Source organism: Lepus europaeus, chromosome 6, assembly GCF_033115175.1.
Source record: "Lepus europaeus isolate LE1 chromosome 6, mLepTim1.pri, whole genome shotgun sequence".
NCBI classification, from domain to species: domain Eukaryota; kingdom Metazoa; phylum Chordata; class Mammalia; order Lagomorpha; family Leporidae; genus Lepus; species Lepus europaeus.
Window position 1 is genome coordinate 85,190,802 of NC_084832.1, and position 18,850 is coordinate 85,209,651.

The following is an 18,850-nucleotide window of genomic DNA, read 5'->3' on the forward strand; positions in this document are numbered from 1 at the left end:
CCAAGGACTTGGGCCATCCTCCACTGCCTTCCCGGGCCATAGCAGAGAGCTGGCCTGGAAAAGGGGCAACCGGGATAGAATCCGGCGCCCCAACCAGGACTAGAACCCGGTGTGCCGGCGCTGCAAGGTGGAGGATTAGCCTATTAAGCCACTGCGCCGGCCTTCTCTTTTTGTATTTCTGGTTTTAGTGTTGCTGCTGTTTAATATTCTTTAGAAATTTATTTTCATTTGAAATAGAGCTACAGACAGAGAGAGATGGACAGTCTTCCATCCATTAATTCATTCCCCAAATGCCCACAACAGCTAGGGCCTGGCCAGACTGAAGGCCAGGGACCAGGAATTCAAGCTGGATCTCCTTTGTTAATGGCATGGACTGAAGTACTTGAATCATCATCTGCTGCTTCCCAGAGTGCTTTTGCGGGAAACTGGTTCAGAATCGGAGTAACAGGCACTCATATATGGGATGTGGCATCCCAAATAGTGATTTAACTGTTGTGCTACATGCTGGCCTGGGTTGATGATACTTAATTACACTTTTGTGTATCAGGTAGCTGTCTCATCTCTATGTTATCTAAAGTCTTATGCAAAATTACATTTATTCTGCTGGTGCCGTGGCTCAACAGGCTAATCCTCCGCCTTGCGGTGCCGGCACACCAGGTTCTAGACCCAGTCGGGGTGCCGGAGTCTGTCCCGGTTGCCCCTCTTCCAGGCCAGCTCTCTGCTATGGCCCAGGAAGGCAGTGGAGGATGGCCCAAGTGCTTGGGCCCTGCACCCCATGGGAGACCAGGAGAAGCACCTGGCTCCTGCCTTGGGATCAGCGCAGTACGCTGGCCGCAGCGGCCATTGGAGGGTGAGCCAACGGCAAAAAGGAAGACCTTTCTGTCTCTCTCTCTCTCTCTCACTATCCACTCTGCCTGTCAAAAAAAAAAAAAATTACATTTATTCCTTCATTAAATGTTTGACTTTTCTGGTGTGTGTGTGTGTGTGTGTGTGTGGGGATATGATTTAGCATGTCTGAGATGGATGATAAAATGTTCTATTTTTTTTAAATAAGTATTTACTCTTTTAAAAAGAAGATTTATTTATTTGAAAAGCAGAGTTACAGGGGAAGGGGAGGGGAGAGCTTCCATCCTCTGATTCACTACCCAAATGACCCACAACAGCCAGAGCTGGGCCAAGCTGAAGCCAGGAGCCAGAATTCCATGCAGGTCTTCCACGTGGATGCAGGGACCCAAGGACTTGGACCATCTTCCTTTCCTTTTCCAGGCACATTAGCAGGGAGCTGGATCAGAATTGGAGCAGCTGGGACTTGAACCAGTGCTCACATGGGATGCTGGCAGTGCAGGCAGCGGCTTAACCCATTATGCCATAATGCTGGCTCCTAAAAATTTTTATTTACTTGAAAGGCAGAGAGAGAGACAGACACAAGAGAGATGAGAGACAGACAGACATACACAAGGTAAAATCTGTCAGCTGGTTTACTCCTCAAATGCCCACAACAGCCAGAACTGAGTCAGGCCAAAGCCAGGAGTCCAGAACTGAATCTGGGTCTCCCATGTGGGTTGTAGGAACCCCAGTACTTGAACAGGAAGCTGGAATTGTAAGCAGAGTTAGAACACAGGCACATTAATATGGGGTGCAGGCTTCTGAAGCAGCATCTTTTAAGTATTGGACCAAATGCCACAATTTTTTTTTCTTGATGACACAAGTTTGGGAGCAAATATGACAGACTGTTGAGTTGCTGCATATGTGTTTTTCATAAGAATTTATAGTAGCATTTAATAGTTGCTACATACTTTATCATGGTGGTTTACAAAATGTGCCTAATTCTTGCAGCATTAGCCTCTTGGAATTTGCACTACTACTCATAATAAAACTTTATTTTAAAAAAGAGTAAAATTGTGGGCATTACATTTATTACTGGAGCATCATTTCATTTGTGCCAGGTTTTGGAGATGTCACCAAATCAGTGCTTAAACACAGGATTTGTTATTTTAGATATGTATTTGAAGAGGATTTTATTTCAAATGTATATTTGAGATACATAGTGACACAGAGAGGGAGTAACAGGTAGAGAGATCTGTCCACTTGTTCATCCCCCAAATGCCTGCAACAGCCGGGCTGGGCCAGGCTGAAACCAGAAATCTGGAACTCACTTGGTCTCCTATGTGGGTGGCAGGAACCCAAGTGTTAGGGTCATTATCTCTGCCTTTTAGCATGTTAACAGGGAGATGGATCTGAAGCAGAGTAACTAAGATTCAAACCAGTCACCACAACACGGGATGCAGGTGCCCCTGCAGTGGCTTAACCTGCTGTGCCACAATACTTGCTCAACACAGGATTTATTCCTCAGGTTATTCTTTTGAGCTACAGCTTGCAACCCAATAGGGGGAAAAACCCAGATAGATAACAGATATGTCTGGGGACAGGCATTTGTGACAATAATGAAGTTGCTGTATAGGACACCCACATCCTGTATCTGACTGATTCAGCTACTCTGCTTCATATCCTGTTAACATGCACCATGAGAGGCAGCAGGTGGCTGAAGTAAGTACTTGGGTTTCTATCAACTATACAGGAAATTCAAATGGAGTTCCTGGCTCCTGGCTTAGCCTGACCAAGTCCTGGCTTTCATAGACATTTGGGAAATGAACCAAATGGTAGAAGATCTCTCCATCTGTCTCTGTTTTTCTGCCTTTCAAATAAAAAAAAAAAAAACTTTTTAAAGTTTAATTTTGCATAAGAGTAGAGCTTTTATGTAAGGTCATACAAGTTGTTTAGTTTCTTGATACAAAGAACACTTTTGTCTTACTTGACTTCCAAAAGGTTCTATTAGACAAAGAGTTAAAGTACCTGCCCTTCTCATCACTTAAATGGAAGCTTGTAATATTTTTCTTTTAGATACACAATACCTGTTGCTGAAGCAGTAGCGGAATGACCTTGAATGTTGTCCTTTGCTTCCAGGAAAGCTTTGGGAGACATCCAGGTTACATCTGCTTTTCATCCAATCCTTCCTCTTCCCCCCATTCTCAGAATTGACAAGTTTGCCGCTTTATTCAAAAATATGTTGTCTGATGTTAGAAAGACCACCCTGTTTTTCTACCATTTCTTCCCCCATTTGTATTAGTGTTTACCTCTGTTTTACTCTAACTTGCTGCATTGCATGGTATGCAGTAAATGCAAGGGTACTTCCATAAGTTCATGGAAAATGGAATTAAGAGATAAGTTTATTTGCTGCCAAAATATTTTCAAATTCATGCATACAAAGGGGCTTCAGAAAGTTCATGAAAAATGTCTATTATGGAAAAAGTGCATGGATTTCAAAGTTTTTTTTGCACCAAAATTAATGTTTCATTTTCCCACAAACTTTTTGAGGTATCCTCATATGTGTTGAATGAACGCAATTAAGGTCTGAGTTACAGGAGGATACACCTAATTAACTGCTTGCACTATTTTTTTTTTAAAGATTTATTTATTTATTGTTTGGAAAGCAGAAAGAGAGGGGGAGAGAGTTAGAGTCTTCCAATTACTGCTTCACTACCCAAATGCCCGCAACAGCTAGGGCTGGGACAGAAGCCAGGAACACCATCCAGATCTCCCATATGGGTGGTAGAAACCAAGCACCTGGGCCATTTTCTGCTGCATTATCAGAAGCTGGATTGGAAGAAGAGGTGGAACTTGATCCTAGGCATGCTAATAGGGGATGCAGGCTTCCCAAGCAGCAATTTAACAGCACTACAACACATACCCCAAGTGTTTGCACTCTTACTTAGCTATTGAGAGTTTTAACTTTTCTTTCTAGCATTAAAGATTGCCATGACAACACATGGAGAAGCACTTTAGAAAACAGCAGCGTTGGCCGGCGCTGTGGCTTAATAGGCTAATCCTCTGCCTTGCAGCACCGGCACACAGGGTTCTAGTCCTGGTTGGGGCGCTGGATTCTATCCTGGTTGCCCCTCTTCCAGGCCAGCTCTCTGCTATGGCTTGGGAAGGCAGTGGAGGATGGCCCAAGTCCTTGGGCCCTGCACCCCATGGGAGACCAGGAGAAGCACCTGGCTCCTGCCTTTGGATCAGTGCAATGCGCAGGACGCAGCGGCCATTGGAGGGTGAACCAACGGCAAAAAGGAAGACCTTTCTCTCTGTCTCTCTCTCTCTCTCACTATCCACTCTGCCTGTCAAAAAAAAAAAAAAAAAAGCGTTGTGCAGTTGTAATTTTGTTTATGATATGTGTGAGAGATGCAGGATTTCATTGTGCTGTATGCTGTATAGGCAGTGCAGAATGCTGCCAAGGAAGTGGGTGTGCCCTTCCTAGAATGCCCTCAGAGACATGACCTGTTGCAGCTTGGCATTTTCTCAGTGCCTTCGTCCTATAATTTAATACAAATGTACTAGATAGCTAATAGTGTATCTGGACTCTGTTCTTACACACACAGCCACAGGCCTGAATGAGCTACTTTGTTACTGTGCAAGTTTCACAAGCTAAGTTAGAAATTGAACGGATATTTTATACTGTAGAATGGCTGTGTTTAGGTCTGATGAGTTTATAACTAAAATGCCAAACATGTTTGTCTTTGTCCTTTTTTTTTTTTTTTTTAAAGGCTTATTTATTTATTTGAAAGGCAGAGTTACAGAGAGAAAGTGAAATCTTCCTTTCGCTGGTTCGCTCCCCAAATGGCCACAGCAGCTGGAACTGGGCTGATTCAAAGCCAGGAGCTTCTTCTGGGTCTCCCACATGGGTACAGGGGCCCAAGCATTTGGGCCATCTTCTGCTGCTTTCCCAGGCACATTATCAGGGAGCTGGATTGGAAGCAGAGCAGCCAGGACTCAAACCAGCACCTGTGTGGGATGCATGCACTGCAGTGGGCAGCTTTACCTGCTATGCCACAGTGCTAACCCCATGTCCTTTTTCTTTTAAGGTTTGTTTATTTGAACGGCAGAGAGATCTCCATCTGCTGGGTCTTTCCCATAATGCTGGCAATGGAAGCCAGGAGGGGCCATGAACTCTGCCTTGTGCCCTTGTGGGTGGCAACAACCCAAGTACTTGAGCCATCTGCCCCTTCCCAGGGCACTTACTAGTAGGAAGTGGATCAAAGTGGAAGAGGCAGGACTGGAACTAGTCCCTTGGATAGTGATGTGGACATCCCAAGGGGCATCTTACTACCTGACCCAAATGCCTACCCCTCATTTTTATGATATGTTGTTAAATTTGACATGTTTTCTCTACCTCACTGAAGTGTCTCCCTACTGTGTGATAGCATTTCACGTGCTAGAGAACTTTTTTTTTTTTTAAAGATTTATTTATTTGAAAGAGTTACACAGAGAGGAGAGGCAGAGAGAGAGAGAGGTCTTCCATCTAATGGTTCACTCGCCAATTGGCCGCAGAGGCTGGAGTTGTGCCGATCCAAAGCCAGGAGCCTCCTCTGGGTTTCCCAAGCGGGTGCAGGGGCCCAAGGACTTGGGCCATCTTCCACTGCTTTCCCAGGCCATAGCAGAGAGCTGGATGGGAAGTGGAGCATCCGGGTCTTGAACCAGTGTCCACATGGGAAGCCGGCACTTCAGGCGTTAGCCTGCTGCGCCACAGCGCTGGCCCCAGTGCCTCCCTACTATCTGCTACTACATTGCTACTATCTGCTGGTTTTCTTTCTACCTTTTTGATTTTTCCATCTAGACTGAGTTTTTTTTTTTTTTTTTTTTTTTTTTTTTTTTTTTTTTGCACCAGGTTTTTATCTTCTGGCCACCCCTTAAATGTTAGTTTTGTCTTGAATTCTAGTGTATGGGTTTTTTTTTTTTTTTTTTGATTATGCAAGTATTTCTTAGCATTTTTAAAAAAGATTAATTTATTTATTTGAAAGCCAGAATTACAGAGAGGGAAAGGCAGAGGCAGAAAGAAAGTGAGCGAGCAAGCTTCTATCTGCTGGCTCACTCTCCAAATGGCTGCAATGGCTAGGGCTGGGCCAGACAGATGCCAGGAGCCAGCAGCTTCACCCTGGTCTCCTATGAGGATGGCAGAGCCCCAAGTACTTGGGCCATCTGCTACTGCTTTTCCCAGGCACATTAACAGGGAGCTGAATCAGAAGTGGAGCAGCTAGAATTCCAGCCAGTGCTCATATGGGATGCCAGTGCTGCAGGTGGCAGCTTAACTGACTGTGCCACAGCACCGGCCCCTTCTTAACATATTTTCTTTTAAACTCTTGCTCTGTTTATCAAAAGGAAGTGAAAATTTCCTTGGCTTCTTTTCTGGTAGTGGTAGGTGGGTAGGGGACATGATTTTTCCCTCCTGTTCTAGCTCTAAAAATCATTACTACAAAAAAGATTGAAGATTTACTGGGCTTTACTGCCTGTGTTTCTAATCTGAAAACAATAGTTTATTTTTCTTTTCCAAGTAAGAAACTATATATTGACTGTTCCAAACTCTGTTGACTCTACTCACCTACCTTTGGAAATTACCACTTTCTCTTCACTCTTTCTAGATAATTTTATTGACTGGCATCTGCACAGAGCATTTACAGTTTTGTTCCTCTGGAACTTGTTTCTGAGTTTAAGACATGTACATTCCACTGCTTGGTGAATGTCTCTGCCTGGACAGTTTGTAGAGACTTTAAAATTTTCTTTACCCCAGTATAGATTTGTTATCCTTCTCCCTGGAACTAGTTGTTGCCATGTAAATTTGGTTTGGTGTTCAGGAATAACACCATTTCCTTTATAGCTTCCTGGATTACTCCTGGATTACTCACCAAGTTAGGTAACAAATCTTTGGATTCTTAACCTTTTTTCTGACTGCCCCTTTCCTTTTTCCAATGTCTTATGCCAGATCATGCCTTTATACATCTTGTTTAGATTTTTTTTTTTTAAATGTTCATTGTATTTATTTGAAAGGCACAGTGACAGAGGAGGAAACAGAAAGGGATCTTGCATCCACTGGTTTACTCCCCAGATGACTACAATGGCTGGGGCTGGGCCTGGCTGAAGCGAGGAGCCTAGAACTCCATGGCCACATATGTGTGTGGCTAGGGCCCAGTTACTTGGGCCATCTTCTGTTGCTTTCCCAGGTGTATTAGCAGGGAGTTGGATCAGAAGAGGGAGCAGCTGGGACTCGAACCAGTGCTCTGATATGGGATGCTGGCTTTGCAGGCAGTGGTTTAACTGCTGCACCACAACTCCAGACCTTTTATTTAGACTTTTAAAAATATGCCCCCAACTTGTTTACTTGCCTCCAATCTCCCTTTTGTCTTCCACACTGCTACCAGGAATTTTCTAAAATATGATCTTCAAGAATCTTGCTTAAAACCTTCAATGATGGTGCATGGGGGAGGGTTGGGTGGGCATTTGACTTCCCAGAGTACCTGGGTTTGAATCCTGTCTACAGCTCCTGACTCCAGCTCCTGACTCCAGCTTCCTACTAGTGCAAACCCTGGGAGGCAACAAGTGGCTTAAATGATTGCGTTACTGCCACCCAGTTGGGAGACCTGGTTTGCATTGTCAGCTGTTGGCTTTGGCCTCAGCCCAGTCCTAACTGTTGCAGGTATTTGGGGGAGTGAACCAGCAGATAGAAGCTGTCTCTCTTTCTCTCCCTTTCTATATCTGCTTTTTTGAAAAAATGATTACCAAAACAAACAAACAAACAAACAAAAAAACCTTTAGTTCATTCTGGTATTATATAGTAGTTTTTAATCTGTTTGTATCATATATAGTTTGAGTGTCTAATGAAAGGAACAAAATGACTTTTTTTCTCTAGAAAAAGTACTCAGGAGGGGCCAGCATTGTGGCATAGCAAGTAAAGCCATCACCTGCAATGTTGACATCCCATGTAGGCCTGGTTCCTGTCCCAGCTGCTCTGCTTCTGATCCAACTCCTTGCTCATGGCCTGGGTGTGGTAGCAGAGGATGACCAAGTGCTTGGGGCCAGGCTATCTACATGAAAGACCTTGAAGAAGATCTTGGCTCCTGGCTTCAGCCTTGCCTAGTGCTGACTGTTATGGCCATCTGGGGAGTGAACCATCTGATGGAAGATCTCTTTCTGTCTCTCTCTGTAACATTTACTTTCAAATAAGTAAATCTTTATAAAAAATGCTCATGAACACAGATTTAACATACAGTCTTAGTTCGTTAGTAAATGCGCATTCGTGAATGTGATTAAAATAATTCTTGTCCAGCAGGTGCTTGGTACAACAGTTAAACTCTGCTTGGGATGCATTTCATATTTAAGTGCCTAGATTTGATCCCAGCTCTGCTTCTGACTCCAAGTTCCTGGTGATGAGCACTGTGGGAGCCAACAGGTGGTGGCTCACATGGATCCCTGCCACCCATGTGAGACCTGGATTGAGTTCTAGGTTCCTGAGTTTGGCCTGACTCAACACCACCTCCTGTGGGCATTTGGGAAATGAACCTTGGATAAAAGAACTCTATCTCTGTGACTTTCAAATAAAATAAATAAAAATTTATTAAAAAAAAAATTCCTGGCATATGGGATAAAACTCAAACTAATATCCCATACCATAAAAGCACACCAAATCTGGTGTGTTGCACACTCTTGCTTAGCTAGTAATCCCCTATATATCTTATAACCATGCCAAATTCCATACTTTTTGGGTTCTGTGCCATCTCAAAAAGTTGCTGTGCCTTTTCCTAGTCTTCTAAAATTTTTATTTGAAAGGCAACGTGGTATGGAGAAAAAGAGATCTTCCATCCACTGGTTCATTCCCTAATTGCTTGCAACAGCTGGGGCCAAATCAGGCAGCATGGAACTCAGTCTGGATGTCCCACTTGGTGACAGGGACCCAAGTACTTGAACCATGATCTACTTTCCAGGGGGTGCCTTAGCAAGAAGCTGGACTGGAAACAGAGTAGCCAGGACTTCAATCAGACACTCGGACATAGGATATGGCGCCGTAATTCCTGCTTCTCTTTAAGAGAGCTCCCCATTTGCTATTACATTCCCCAAATTCCTGCTATGGCCAGGGCTGCACCTGGAGCTGGGAACTCAATCCAGGACTCCCATGTTGGTGGCAGGAATCCAGTTGTTTGAGCCATAACTGCTGCCTTCTAGGGTTTACATCAGCCAGAAGCTGTAATCAGAAGCAGAACCAGATGTCGAACCCAGGCAACTTGATATGGGAGGTAGGCATCTAACTGACATCCTAACAGTAAGCCACATGCCTGCCTTTCCTCGTTGTCTTTATGTCTGAAATTCATCCCTGTTCCATTTCCTAGTTGGTACAGCCAGTGAACATCTTATGGTCCAAGGGCCACTCTGGGTTGACTTTATAAACCTCTTCTCCCTCCCTCCCTCCCTTTCTTCTTTCCTTTCAAGATTGATTTATTTGAGAGGCATAGTTACAGTCAGAGAAAGGGAGAAAGGTCTTCTATTTGCTGGCTCGCTCTCCAAATGGCCACATTGGCCAGAGCTGGGCCCATCTGAAGTTAAGAACCAGGAGCTTCTTCCTGGTCTCCCATGTGGGCGCAGAGACCCAAGCACTTGGGCCATCTACTGCTCTCCCAGGCACATTTAGCAGGGTGATGGATTGGAAGCAGAGCAGCTGGAACTTGAACCAGCACTCTTGTGGGGTGCTGATGCTGCAGGCGGAGGTTTAACTCTATGCCACAGTGCCAGCTCCTTTAGAAACCTTTTCTGACTTCCACTTCCTTATTTTCCTTCCCCACAGAGACTTGCTTCCTTTGTTAGATTCCCTTCTCTTACGGATACTGGCTTATATCATAGAACATTAATTGTTCTTAACTGGGTATGTATTTTTGCATTCTGTTTATTTGAGAACTCCTGTGGGTTGGTGACTTATCCTACTTATCTTTGCACCTAAATCCTATAGAGTACCTTGTAGTTTAAGAAATGCATGTTGAGGTGGCTGGCACTGGGGCATAGGAGTTTAAGCTTCTGCCTGTGATGCATGCATCCCATATGGACAGGGGTTGGTTTCTGATCGTTCCTCTTCTGATGCTGTTCTCTGCTAATGGCCTGGAAAGGTAGAGGAAGATGGCTCAAGTGCATGGGCGTCTGCGCCCATGTGGGAGACGTGGAAGAAGCTCCTTTCTCCTGCTTTCAAATCGGCCCAGCTCTGGTTGTTGAGGCCATTTGGGGAGTGAACCAGCAAATGGAATACCTGTCTCTCCCTCTCTATAACTCTGCCTCTCAAATAAATCTTTTTTTAAAAAAAGAAATGTATGTTGAATAAACATAAAAAATTATCAGAAGGCACTGTTCTATTTCAATTCAAGAATGTATTTTTACTTCTAGATGTTAACTACACTACTAAGTTTACATGTGGATTTTGTAGAATTAAAATATTTCTGTAAACTAAATTTAATAATCTCACATGAAAGTACTATGTTATATTTGATGTGGAACTGCCTTACAAATTGAAAGAAAATTTGGTTCCAATATTGGCCATTCCAGGTAGGTCTTGGTTGTAAAACCTATAAGCTGATTTTAGTTTACTTAAGCAGAAAATGATTTATAAAAAAGAGTAATGGGTAGCTCAAAGCACAGATGGAAAAACTGGAAAATTAGGCTTGAAGAAAAGCAGGAACTGAGGAAGGTTAGGCTGCTGACTCAGCCACGGTCAGGCTGTTTGTGAGTAAATTAACATATTTTTCAACAGTACTGGAAAGAAGTATGAGAAACACTTATTTTGGCATTTGGTTGGTTGGTGTCAATAGTAAAATGTGCTGGCATTTAGTGAACTTTACACTAATAAAAAAACTTCTGTCTTTAGGTGTTGCGTGTCTGTGTCTGTCAGTAGACCCAATTGGAGCTCTACCAGTCAGTTCAATGGCGTCCTCTACTGCTGTGCCTGCAGGATTCCACTATGAAACAAAGTACGTTGTTCTCAGCTACTTGGGACTCTCTCAGGAAAAGCTGCAAGAGCAACATCTTTCTTCCCCCCAAGGTATTATCTTTGGCTGGTTATAAGAAGTCACAATAAGGACTTCATTTGTAAGAGTGTATTTAAGTAAGTTATATTTTGATATTGGAGTTCATGTTCACAGATAATGATCAAGAACCTGTCATTGGCCGGTGCCATGGCTTAATAGGCTAATCCTCCGCCTTGCGGCGCTGGCACACCAGGTTCTAGTCCCGGCTGGGGCGCCGGATTCTATTAAACAAAACAAACAAACAAACAAAAAGAACCTGAAAGTTAGTACATTTATTTTCCAGATCTGACTTCAGCTTCCTTAATCTAACAGAGACCCTGGGAGGCAATGGTGATGTTCAAGTGATTGAGTTCTTGCCACCCACCTGTGAGAACTAGATAACGCTGTCAACTCGAGCTTTAGCTTTGGCCCAGTGCTGGGCCTTTGCATGGGCATTTGGTGGAGTGAGTCAGCAGGTGAGAGCTCTGTGTTTCTCCCACCCGGTCCCTCTGTCAATAGATAGATAGATAGATAGATAGGTAGATACATAGATACTGCTTTCTCATTAACATAGATTCAGATATTTTTCTCAGAGTACCTACTGATGCAAAGTAACCTTAGTTTTTGTTTTACTTTTTGTTTTTTTCTTTTTTTTGTATAACCATAGTCTTTTTTAAAAAAAGAAATGTATTTATTTATTTGAAAGGCAGAGTTACAGAGAGGCAGAGGCAGAGAGACAGAGAGGTCTTCTATCTGTTGCTTCACTCCCCAAATGGCCACAATGGCTGGAGCTGAGCCAGTCTGGAGCCAGGAGCTTTTTCTAGCTCTCCCAGGGGGATGCAGGGGCCCAAGGACTTGAGACATCTTCTGCTGCTTTCCCAGGCCATAGTAGAGAGTTGGATCGGAAGTGGAGCAGCTGGGATTTGAACCAGCGCCCATATGGGATGCAGGCACTACAGATGGTGGCTTTACCCACCATGCCACAGTGCTGGCCCCACAATCATAGTCTTAAACACCTTACATTGTCAAAATCTTTACAAATATGTCCAACTAATAACCCCTTTTCAGCTCTATGTGTGTTTTTACCACTATGAGTAACACATCTTAGCAGACTGCATTTCAAATTATAATGAATGAATGTTTTCTCAGTTTCTTTGAAAATATTTTCACCTGTAATTCTTTGCAGATTATGTCCATTTTTCATTCACTGCAAATCCAGCCTTGACTTGTGGAATAAACAACAGCTGAGATGTAATTAGACATTTGCCAATATTTTTAGGGCCAAGAAAAACCACTCAACTGTTTGCCTCTATTTCATTTGAGTATTGATGTTATTTCCATTGTCCTCAATACACGGAGCAACTATTCTCTCCAAAAGACTAATAATCTTAAATATTTTTTATGTTTATTTGTAAATTTATTAACTTAATAGAGTTTTTGTTTTTGGAGTAATTTTAGGTTAACAGCAAAATTGAGTGGGAAATACAGAGATTCCCACATATCTCATGTCTTCACGCATACTTACCCTCTCCTCTTATCAACATTCCCCTCAGACCAGTGCAGTTTGTGTAGTGGGTAAAAGCTGCTACCTGCAGTGCCAGCATCCTATATGGGCGCTGGTTTGAGTCCCAGCTGCTCCACTCCTGATCCGGCTCTCTGCTATAGCCTAGGAAAATAGTAGAAGTTGGCCCTAGTCCTTATGCCCCTGAACCCGAGTGGGGGACCCAGAAGAAGCTCCTGGCTACAGATTGGCCCAGCTTCAGCCATTGCAGCCATTTGGGGAATGAACCAGAAATGGAAGACCTTTCTCTTCTTTCTCTGCCTCTGTCTCTCTGTAACTCTGCCTTTCAAATATATAAATAAATCTTTAAAAACAAAATTCCACACCAGAGTGTTACATTGGTTACAATTTTTGTTTGTTTTTGGACATAATTTTTTTAAAGATTTATTTATTTATTTGAAAGATGGAGTTACAGAGAGAAAGGGAGAGACAGAAAGAGAGAGAGGGATGTTCTATCTGCTGGTTCACTCCCCAAATGGCCTCATTGGCCAGGATTAGACCAGGCTGAAGCCAGGACCAGGAACTCCATCTGGGTCTCTCACATGGATGGCAGAGGCTCAAGTACTTGGACCATCTTCCACTGCTTTTCCAGGCTTATTAACAGGGAGCTGGATCAGAAGTGGAGCTCATATGGGATGCTTGCACTGGCAGTGGCTTAATCTGTTGTGCCACAAGCTGGATCCATTTTGGTTACAATTAATGAACCTGTCTTAACAAATTATTTTCACCCAGAGTTCATAGTTTGCATTGGTATTTATTGTTGATTTGGACAGATTTCATACCCTAAGAATCCTCTGTGTTCCACCTAAGCATTCTTCCCCAACCCCATGGGAACAACTGTTCTTTTTGCTGTTCCTGTAGTTTTGCCTTTTCCAAAATCTCATATACCAGGAATCATATAGTATGCAGTCTTTTCAGGTTGGCTTACTTCACTTAGTAGTAAGCATTTAGATGTTCTCCATTTTGTTTTTTACAAGGTTTATTTATTTATTTGAAAGACAAAGTGACAGAGAAAGGAAGAGAGTGAGAGAACTTGTGGAGGTGGATTCGTTCTGAGAGGAGGAGCGTGGTGGGGGCAAGAGGCGCAGAGTCACCACACAGAACCCAGGAGCTGGGTGAAAGCAGGCCAGAGGTGAGCGGCCTGCAGACTCATTTATTTCAGTTGGTACAGCAGCTTTTATAGCCAAGGTAGCCAATCTGGTCAGGGGGTGGTATATGCCCTAACCAATCACAGCCTATTGCCAGGCAGTTTCCGAAGCCATCCAATCACAGCCTGTTGTCAGTCAGGCTCTGTTGTCATGTGGTTTCTGAAGCCATCCAATCACAGCCTGTTGCTAAGCAGTTTCTGTCACCAGTGGCCTTCTCATTCCACCACAAGAGCTCACAGACGTCTTCCATCCTCTGGTCCACTCCCCTCATGCCTGCAACGTTCAGGGCTAGGCAAGGTCAAACTCTATCCAGGTTGCTTCCTTGTGTTGGTAATTTTGAATAAAGCTGCTGTAAACACCTGCATGCAGGTTTTTGTGAGGACATAAGTTTTCCAATCCTTTGGAAATACCGTGTTGGGAGATTGCTGGATCATACACTAAGAGTGTGTTTAGTTTTCTAAGAAAATACCACAGTGTCCTCCAAAGTGATTATACTATTTTGCATTTCTACCAACAATCAATATTTGATGTTTGCTGAACTTTGGCCATTGTGATAGACATCTATGGTATCTCATTGTTTTAATCAACTAATGATGGAAACTTTTTCATATGCTTATTGGACATCCATATCTATCTTTTGTAAAGTATCTGTTAAATTCTTTGGCCTGTTTTTAACTTTGTTTCTTATTGATGAATTTTAATAGTAATTTGTGTATTTTGAATAAGAGTACTTCAAATACACCTGTTTCAAATATTCTCTCCCAGTCTGTGGCCTATGCTTTCATTTTCTTGACAGTGTCTTTCTCAGAGCAGAAAAATTTAATTTTAATGAAGACCCACTTATCACATATTTCTTTTATGCATCATATCTTTGGTATTGTCTAAAAAGTCATTGTCAAACCCAGGGACATCTGGATTTTCTCATGCATAGTTCTGGCTTCCTAGAATAAATGAGGAAATATTCCTTCTGCATGTATCTTCTGAAAGAGATGATAGAATTGCTATGATTTCTTACTTAAATGTTGGTGGGACTCAAGCGAGCCCATCTAGGTTAGGTGTTTTCTGTTTTGGAAGGTTACTAATTATTGATTTAGGGTTGGCATTTGACCTAGTGATTAAGATGCCCAGATCCCACATCAGAGTGCCTAGATTTGACTTCCAGCTCCAGTTCCTGACTTGTTTCCTGCTAATGCATACAGTGGTAAGCATCTGTGGTGATTCAAGTAATTTTTTAGAAAAAATATTTATTTACTTATTTGAAAGGCAGAGTTACAGAGAGAAAGAGAGATCATGTATCTGCTAGTTCACTCCCTAAATGGCTGCAATAGCTGGAGCTGGGCTGATCCAAAACCAGGAGCTTCTTCCTGGTCTCATGTGGGTACAAGGGCCCAAGTATTTGGGTCTCCTATGCTGCTTTCCCAGGCACAGTGGCATTGAGCTGGATGGGAAGTAGAGCAGCTGGGACTCAAAATGTGCCCAAGCACTACAGAAAGTGGTTTAACCCACTGCATCACAACACTGACCTCTGATTCAAATAATTAGGTTCTTGCCACCCACATGGGAGACCTAGATTGCATTCCTGCCTCCCTGCTACAACTGAGGCCATTGTGGGCATTTGGGGAGTGAACCAGAGATGAGAGCTCTGTTCTCTTTTTCTGTCTCTTGAAGAAAATTAAATTTGAAAAAACTGTTGATTAAATTTCATTAATGAGCATGGGTCTGTTCAGATTATCTGTTCCTTGTATACAAGGAGACTTCTAGAGGTTCAAGGAAAATGAAATTTAAAAATAAAAGTCAAAAGTATAAACCATATTTCTTAACATAGTTCCATCATGTTGAAGACACTTTAGTAGGAGATGATACCAACCATTTAGTTAATCCATAAAGAAGTGAGGGTCTTCGGAATTTAACCATGTCAGTGCAGTCCTTATTTACATTATTAACTGAAGTAAAATGGGTGCCCTTAAAATGTTTAATAAGGGCACTTGGTGCAGTGGGTTAAGCTTCGACCTGGCCCAGCCCTGGCTTGCTGCAGCCATCTGGGGAGTGAACCAGTGGATGGAAGATCTCTGTCACTCTTTCAAATAAATAAAGTAATCATTTTAAAAAAGAAAAGATTTATTTGTTTGAATGGAGAGTGACACACACATAGAGAGAGAGAGAGAGAGAGAGAGCGCGCGAGAGCGAGCGAGAGCGCACACGCGAGCATCCATCTGTTGTTTCAATCCTCATATGGCTACTACAGCCATGTCTGGGCCTGGTGGAAGCCAGGAGCTAGGAACTCCATCCTGATTTCCCAAATGGGTGGCAGGGGGCTCAAGTATTTGGGCCATCATCTGCTGAGCAAACCAGTGGACTGAAAATCTCTGTTTGTCTCTTTCTGACACTCTACCCTTCAAATAAATAAATCTTAAAAAGGCAGAGGCTCAGCTTACTATGCCACAGCTCCAGTCCTGAACTTTTTTTTTTTAAGAATTTTTTTTTTTTTTTTTTTTGACAGGCAGAGTGGACAGTGAGAGAGAGAGACAGAGAGAAAGGTCTTCCTTTTGCCGTTGGTTCACCCTCCAATGGCCACCGCGGTAGCGTGCTGCGGCCTGCGCACCGCGCTGTTCCGATGGCAGGAGCCAGGTGCTTCTCCTGGTCTCCCATGGGGTGCAGGACCCAAGCACTTGGGCCATCCTCCACTGCACTCCCTAGCCACAGCAGAGAGCTGGCCTGGAAGAAGGGCAACCGGGACAGGATCGGTGCCCCAACCGGGACTAGAACCCGGTGTGCCGGCGCCGCAAGGCGGAGGATTAGCCTGTTGAGCCACAGCGCCGGCCAGAATTATTTATTTATTTAATCAGAGGAGAGTTACAAAGAAAGAGAGGGAGAGACAGAAAGAGAGGGATCTTCCTTCTGGTTCACTCCCCAGATAGCTGCAACAGCCAGGGCTGAGACAGGCCACAGCCAGCAAGAAGCTTCATCCAGGCCTCCCATATGGGTGACGGGAACCCAAACACTTGGGCCATCTTTTGCTCCCAGGCCATTATCAGGGAGCTAGATCAGAAATAGAACTGGAGCCCATATGGGATGTCAGTGTTGCAGGCATTTTTCCTGCTCTACCACAATGCCGGCCCCTTCATGTTTCTTCTTTGGCCCACTTGTTATTTAGAATGTGTTCATTAATTTCCAGGTATTTTGAAGGTTTCTCCCCACCGCAAGAATCTTTCTGTTAATGATTTTTAGTTTAATTCTGTGAAGGCAGATCTTGTATGATTTCTGTTCTAAATTTGCTAAAGTGTGTTTTATGGCCCAGAATATGGTCTATCTTGGTGTTCATTAGAACTTGAGAAGAATGTGTATTCTGCTATTGCTGGATGAAGTGGTCCCTCAAATGTCATTTGTATCTACCCGATCATGGTATGTCTTTATTGATTTCCAGCCTTTGGGATTTATCTGTTTTTGATAGCCCCAACTGTAAGAGTTGATTCAAACATTTCCCCTAGCAGTTCTGTTAGTTTATGCCTCACATGTCTTGATGGTCTGTTGATAGGTGATTACAGATTAAGGATTGTTATGTCTTCTTGAAGAATTATCCCCTTTATGATTATGTAATGCTACTCTTTATCTCTGATAACTTTTGCTTTGAAGTCTGTTCTGTATGAAATTAATAGAACCTCTTTTGTTTCCTTTTGACCAGTGTTACTTGGTTTATCTTTTTCCATCCATATATGCTTAATCTCTATGTGTCTTTTTTTTTTTTTAAGATTTTATTTATTTGAGAGGTAGAGTTACAGACAGTGAGAGGGAGAGACAGAAAAGTCTTCCTTCCATTGGTTCACTCCCCAAATGGCCGCAACAGCTGAGCCAGGTTCTTCTTCCCAGTCTCCCATGTGGTTGCAGGGGCCCAAGCACTTGGGCCATCTTCTGCTTTCCCAGGCCATAGCAGAGAGCTGGATTGGAAGAGGGACAGCCGGGACTAAAACCAGAGCCCATATGGGATGCCGGCACCGCAGGCGGAGGATTAATCTACTGTGCCTCAGAGTCGACCCCATGTGTCTTTATATTTACATTGAGTTTCTTATATACTTGACAGTTGAGTCTTGTGTTTTCATCCACTCTGACAGTTGCTGTCTTTTAAATGGTACATTTAGACCATTGATGTTCCAAGTGATTATTGATATGATTGGATTAATATCCATCATATTTATTGCTGTTTTTTTTTTTTTTTTTTTTTTGACAGGCAGAGTTAGACAGTGGGAGAGAGAGACAGAGAGAAAGGTCTTCCTTTGCCGTTGGTTCACCCCCCAAATGGCTGCTACAGCCAGTGCTGCACCGATCTGAAGCCAGGAGCCAGGTGCTTATCCTGGTCTCCCATGCGGGTGCAGGGCCCAAGGACTTGGGCCATCCTCCACTGCCTTCCCAAGCCACAGCAAAGAGCTAGACTGGAAGAGGAGCAACTGGGACAGAATCCAGCACACCAACCGGGACTAGAACCCGGGGTACCAGCACCACAGGCGGAGGATTAGCCAAGTGAGCTTGTGGCGCTGGCCTTTTTTTTTTTTTGGCAGGCAGAGTTAGACAGTGAGAGAGAGAAAGTCTTCCATCTATCTGCTGGTTCCCTCTCCAAGTGGCTGCAGTGGCCAGGGCTGGGCTGCACTGAACCCAGGAGCCAGAATCTTCTTCTGGGTCTTCCACGCAGTGCAGAGGCCCAAGCACTTGGGCAATCCTCTACTACATTCCCAGGTGCATTTGGCAGGGAGCTTGGGCAACTGTAACTTGAACCAGTGCCTGCATGGCATGCTGACACTGCAGGTGGTGGGGTGGCTTAACCCACTATGTTGCAATGCTGACCACTATTGCTATTGTTCTTGGTTCCTATCTTTGTTTTCTAGTCTTTTTTCTATCTTTTGTGATTTAAAAAAATTACTATTTTTTTAAAGATTTATTTATTTGAAAGGCAAAGTTACAGGGAGGAAAGTGACACACACTCAAGAGATATCTGCCATCCACTTGTCTGCTCTCCAAATGGCCGCTGAAGCCAGGAGCTTCATACCAGTCTCCCACGTGGGTTCAGGGGCCCAAGCACTTGGGACATACTCCAGTGGTTCTCAGACACATTTGCAGGGAGCTGGATTGGAAGTGGAGCAGTCGGAACTTGAACTGGTGCCTATATGGGATGCCAGCATTGCAGGCAGCAGCTTTAGCTGCTATGCCACAGGGCCAGCCGCTATTTTTATTTATTTTCATCTACTTGAAAGGTGGAGTGACAAAGAGAGACAGAAAGATATCTC

At 43.5% G+C, this 18,850-nt stretch overlaps 1 protein-coding gene across 8 annotated transcripts in view; it reads left to right on the forward strand.

Moving 5' to 3' along the window:
• Positions 1-18,850, forward strand: part of BCL2L13 (BCL2 like 13) — a 103,962-nt gene that overhangs the window by 5,152 nt on the left and 79,960 nt on the right. For 5 of the 8 annotated variants that reach the window (XM_062194458.1, XM_062194460.1, XM_062194459.1 and 2 more), the window contains exons 2-3: positions 9,662-9,739; positions 10,727-10,900. In XM_062194458.1, the coding sequence (XP_062050442.1) occupies positions 10,783-10,900 (118 nt within the window). In that variant the 5' untranslated portion in view covers positions 9,662-9,739; positions 10,727-10,782. Of the gene's footprint in view, positions 1-9,661; positions 9,740-10,726; positions 10,901-13,403; positions 13,559-18,850 lie in introns of those variants that run through there. The other 3 variants (XM_062194454.1, XM_062194450.1, XM_062194451.1) reach the window with 3 other exon arrangements.